Consider the following 6,200-nt stretch of genomic DNA (forward strand, 5'->3'; position numbering starts at 1 on the left):
ATATGGTTGGAAAGCAAGCTTCTTACCATACAGCTATGCCTGTACCTATAAATATATGTATATACATTTATACCACAAAATGCACACATGTATACACACACACATCTTTGCATCTGCTTTATGCATTTTGTCCATGTATATTTGGATATCCAACTTAGTTCCTGGGATTATATTTGAAATTGTAAGCTCATGGAGCTGTGGAGGGGTGGCATAGTAGATGGTGGGTCCTGCTTGAAATTTCTGAGCATGAACTGTTGCTTATACATGCAGGGAGAGAAGGTTTCATCCTTAATATTTAAAATATGCACATTTGATGTAATAATGTTTAATTTTTAAGTGATGCAAAGTTCACATTTGCTGCCCCATCCCAATCCACCAGGTCATCTGGGGGTTGTTCAAGCCTCTCTCTTTCAGAGGCCATACCATATTGGATAGGGTTGTTGGTTTTTGTCTCTGAACAAAGCCATAAGCCATGTTTATCTTCCTTTGAAGGTGTTTCCCATTATTCCAATACATCTTTGTTACTCCACTCAAATTCATGTTGACCTTGTACACCAGTTCTTTCTCCAGGCACCTGTTGTTCAGGTGACAGCCATCCAGAGATCTACAATTACATAGTCTTTCAGGGTGAGAGTGCATTTCTAATATTTTTTGTGGCTGAATATAATCGATCTTATATAAGGGACGCAACTCTAGCTAACTGCAAATGTATTTCTGTTGAAGATCATATGGTATTTATGTGAGTGTGGGAAGTGATTATTAATTTTAAGAATTTTCTAGCTATGTTAGTGGTTACATTCATATTACGTAAGGGATTGTACCATAACATTTTCCTCTGCCTGTGTCTTCTTGGTCTATTTACATTTGGTTCATAATTTGTTACTCTTAAAGTTAGACCTTTCTAAAGTGGTATTGTAGCATGGGGCAGCTTTTTCAAAAGTAGCCTTGTCATAGGATAGGTTGGAAACATATTTGCTAATGTTATTGGCAAGGTGGTTGGAGCCTATATCAGTGTAGGATATATCCTCATTTGGTTTATAGGAGGGTTGAAATCTGCTTGTGCTAAGGTTCATGTTAATGTCTAAAAAATTAATTTCTTTAAGATTAGTGTTAATTGTAAATATTTTGCCTAACTCTTTCCTTATCCATTTTTGTTATGTAGCACTTTGGCTAAGATTTTGATATAGAAAAGCATTATTTGACCCTCCTACACACTGTCCTGTTTTCTCTTTCTTTTTTGCACCCTATTTTCTCTTTTACTCATTGTTTTGGATCTTGTATGTCATTCTATAGCCATTTCAAGGACATATTTTTGACTTATTCTCTTTTTTTACATTCTCATTTTTTTCTAGTTCTTTACACAGAAATTCTTTATATACCTATCTTTATACACATTTTAAAATTATCTTATTCTAATTCTGGGAGGGGTTTCTCCCCCTCAAATTCCTGAATCCATTTCCTACATACATTTGTGTTTTTACATTTTGTTAATGCCCTCCCAAATAAATTTGCATTTCGTGTTTGAAGCTTTGATGAAGCTATAGGGTAATACTCAAGCATTCAACTATGAGTGCATTACATCTTATTGCAGAAACAGCTGTAAGTTAATGAAGTTCATAAGATAATTGCTAATTTCTTTGTATGTATATATATATATATATATATATATATATATATATATATATGCATGGGTGACTATCTCCTTGCCTTGAATTCATGTGATAGTTGTGAACAAGTGTCACTGTCATGCAAGTGGTGTCCTTAATTCCCAATCTTCAATGGAAATGGTCATAGAGAAATATTACTTGGAAACATGTGAGGGTTGGAAACAGGAAGGGTATCAGACCATAAAAAATTTCATTTCAAAAAATGATTTCCAACACATGCAAGTATGGAAAAGTAGACAAAATCAACTGCAATAGTCATCAAGATAGCTACAATATCCAAAGTTTGTGTGTGTTATTTCTTTATTACCCACAAGGGGCTACACACAGAGGGGACAAACAAGGACAGACAAACGGATTAAGTCGATTATACCAACCCCAATGCGTAACTGGTACTTATTTAATCGACCCCGAAAGGATGAAAGGCAAAGTCGACCTCGGCGGAATTTGAACTCAGAACGTAGCGGCAGATGAAATACCGCTAAGCATTTCGCCCGGCGTGCTAACGTTTCTGCCAGCTTGTGTGTGTGTGCATGTATTTCTGCCTTTGTGCATACCAAAATTTCAATTACATAGTGAAGACATGCAATAAACAAAACTACTGAAAACCAACTAGAAAACTTTTTATTTATTTTTTTTCTGGTGAGAGAAATACTGTTAGTTGAATTGAGCCAATATATTACTGGATTTCATTTTACTGGCACCAAAACAATGAAATACAAAAGTGATCCTTCAGGAATTTGAACCAATGTTAATAAAAATAATAACAACAATAATAATAATAATAATAATAAATAATTACTTATTTATTTATTACATTAAACTGAAACCTAACCACAATGTAGCTCAAACCCACAGTACTCAAATTGTCAGCACAATGGCCAAACCAACTGAGCTAATAATTGTTTCTGTGAGAGAAATTTAGGGGAAATAAATTAGTTGATTATATTGACTCCAGGACTTGATTGGTACTTTATTTTATCAACCCTAGAGGGTTGAAAGGCAAAGTTAACTTTGGCAAGATTTGAACTCTGAAATATAGAGAACTACAAGAAATACCACAAGGCATTTTAGCTAAAGCACTAATGATTCTGCCAATCCACTACCCTTGTTATAATAGGTAATAATAATAATAATAATAATAATAATAATAATAATAGTCCTTTCTACTAGAGGCTCAAGGCTTGAAATTTGTTGGAAGGGGATAAGTTGATCACATCAACCCCAGTACTTGACTGCTACTTACTTTATCGACCCCAGAAGGATGAAAGGCAAGGTCAACCCCAGCAGAATTTGAACTCAGAATGTAAAAACAGACAAAATGCCACTAAACATTTTGCTCAGCATGCTAACAATTCTGCCAACTCACCTTATTATTATGATTATATTATTATTGCTAATAATAATAATAATAATAATAATAATAATAATAATAATCCTTTCTTCTAAAGGCACAAGGCGTGAAATTTGGGTGAGGGGGCTGGTTGATTACATGGACCCCAGTGTTTCACTGGTACTTAATTTATCGACCCTGAAAGGATGAAAGGCAAAGTTGACCCTGGCAAAATTTGAACTCAGAACATGCAGACAGACAAAGTGCTGCTAAGCAGTTCACCCAGCATGCTAACAATTCTGCCAACTCACTGCCTTAATCATAATCCTTTCTTCTTTTGGCAGAAAGCCAGCAATTTTAGCAGGAGAAGTTATTTATATCATCTCCAGTGCTCAGCTGATACTACTATAATGGCCTCTGTTCCTCAGACTTGTTCCATGCTATTTCCATTCAAGCCCTCTTAATTCCCTCATCACCCATGTTGTTTCCAGCCTGTACCCACCATAAGCTCTACACTAACTACTACATCCAACCTTTCTTCCCTAGAATGTTGGCCCTCTGAAACTTCCTCCCACACAATGTCTTTCTTGTGGGTAACAGCTTGCAACAGTTTAAATATAACATTAACATCAGTCAATTTCATCAATCTCAATACTTAGCAGGTGCTTTATTTTATAGACCCCAGAAAATTAAACACAAAACTGACATTGGTAAGGTTTACCAATCTGCTACATGAACCCAAAAGTATTACTGGTATTTATATTCTCAACATCAGAAAAAATAGTCAATCCTGGTTTGAACTCAATATAATACAAAGATACAAAAACAAACAGCAGTCTTTAATCCAGCTTCTTTTATAATTCCATCAGTCCAAAGCTATTTTGAAGGACGATAATGATGATGGTTATGCTCAATGATAACAATGGTAACATTGATAATAGGTGATAATGATGGTGATGATACTTGGAGCTGATTGTTAGTGATGGCAATGGCAGTAGTGATGGTGGCATTAATAACAAACATCTTCAAATAAGAGAGTCTGTTACTTCGTCATAAAATAATTCAGCATAGTTTGGAGGGTGACTTTTCTGTCCGCAGGGGAACAGTAACATTTCTTGACCTGCTAATGTTATAGCATTTTTCTGAAAGATATGAAAGAAAAAAATACAGCAAAACAATTATAATTCATGAAACAAAATTTTAGGATTGTTTTTTATCATTATGCATATTAATAGGCATGGGCAAGGCTGTGTGAGTAAGACGCTTGTTTTCCAACCATGTGGTCTTGGGTTCAGTCTCACTGCATGGTACCCTGGGCAAGTGTTTCCTACTATAACCCTGGGCCAACCAAAGCTTTATGAATGAATTTGATAGACAGAAACTGAAAGAAGACTGGTGTGTATGTGTGTGTGTGTGTGTGTGTCTGAGTATATGCATGGCTTTGTATTTGTCCTGCACCAACACTTGACAACCTGTGTTGGTTTGTTTACATCCCTATAACTTAGCAGCTCAGTTTTAAAAAAACAGACTGATAGCATAAGTACCAAACTTTGTAAAGATAATAATATACCTAATTGTATCTATATTTCTTTTACATTTATACATATATATATATATCATATTTACACATTATACTTATATATGTGTGTGTGTTTGTCAAACTCTTAATCGTTACACATTTTTTTTCCTTTCTCCATGCTTTGTGATGAAGAGTATAGGCTTGAAACGTCAAAGACTTTTCCATTCTTCCCAAATGTCAAACTAATACACCTGTTTCTTGTTCCCTCACCTGTCTTCATCTTTTGCTTTCTGTAAATTTGAACTGTGTGTGTGTGTGTGTGTGTGTGTGTGATATATCTTTTACTTGCTTCAGTCACTAGACAGTGGCCATGCTGGGGCACCACCTTGAAGAATTTTTAGTTGAATGAATCAACCCCAGGACTTTTTTTTTGCTAAGCCTGACACTTATTCTATTAGTCACTTTCACCGAACTGCTAATATACAGGCAAATAAACACACCATGTATATGTGTGTCTATATATATATATATATATATATATATATATATACACACACACACACGCACATCTATACTACACATATATCATTACCATCATCATATACAGTAATCCCTTGCTATATCGCAGTTCACCTATCACAGTTTATTATTTAAGCTTATGTCAATTTATTTGTGGTGTTGTTTTGCATTTATAATTAAATAAATATATACAAATTATTAAAATAATAAAAAAATATACAGTACAGTACTGTTTCTACTTCAAGGATTTTCACCTATTACAGGGAGTTTAGGAATGTAACACCTGCGATAGTTGAGGGATTAGTGTATAAATATATATACACATCCATATATATATATTATAAATATATACACACACACATACACAAAGGATACTTGTATCCAGTGAATCAACTGGAGTTGAAAAGAGCATTGGGATTAATGCTCATAAATGATAGGTAATGACAAAAATAAACTGAAGTTTATCAATATTCAAGGAAAGCAGAAAATGGAGATACAATTGATGAATAACAATTAATTTACATCAATTATCATTTATTAATTAATTACAAAAAGTCAGAATCTCAACTTACAGCTGTTTCCGTTAGCATGATTCACAGATTTAACCACCACAATAATAATAATAGTTATTGTAAGTAATTAATTATATAAATCTGAATCACGGAACTTCATCAGAGAGGAGAAGTAAATAAAAGTACAAAAAAAAAAAGAAAGAAAAAAATAGAGAAAGTGACAACAGTGATTATCTTTTGACAAGAACTCAACATTTTTCCTCCACTTCTAAAGTATCCTATTTCATTATTCTTTATTCCTGATACACTTCCATCCCTTTGCTCTTCATGCTCATTTCTCCACTTCTTTTCCACCTGTTTCTTTTTCTCCTTTTTCCTTTCTTTTTTTCTTTTTCGTTTCTTTTCTTCATATTTCACACAAGCTGTTCTATTTACTTTTTGTATTTATATATTATTTTTATATTAATTTTTATATTTTTCATTTTTTTAGTTTCTATTTGTATATTGTGAAAAAAAAAAAAATTTTGCTATAGAAACAGCCTTCTAAACCACAGAATTATCCAAAAGTTCAAAACTCATTAGAGTAGCTGTAAGCACTAGCATTAATAAAAAAAAATTATCTGCCCCAAAAGCCATCTCTACTCATTTTTTCA

The 6,200-nt window shown here is 33.6% G+C and overlaps 1 protein-coding gene across 1 annotated transcript in view; it reads right to left on the reverse strand.

Annotated features, from left to right (window-relative positions):
- Window positions 1–2,270: 2,270 nt before the first annotated feature.
- Window positions 2,271–6,200, reverse strand: part of LOC106876359 (SH2 domain-containing protein 4B) — an 84,708-nt gene continuing 80,778 nt past the window's right edge. The window contains exon 9 of the mRNA XM_014924862.2: window positions 2,271–4,139. Within this exon, the coding sequence (XP_014780348.2) occupies window positions 4,023–4,139 (117 nt within the window). The 3' untranslated portion in view covers window positions 2,271–4,022. The remainder of the gene's footprint in view (window positions 4,140–6,200) is intronic.

The sequence above is a fragment of the Octopus bimaculoides genome, chromosome 24 (assembly GCF_001194135.2).
Source record: "Octopus bimaculoides isolate UCB-OBI-ISO-001 chromosome 24, ASM119413v2, whole genome shotgun sequence".
Lineage (NCBI taxonomy): Eukaryota > Metazoa > Mollusca > Cephalopoda > Octopoda > Octopodidae > Octopus > Octopus bimaculoides.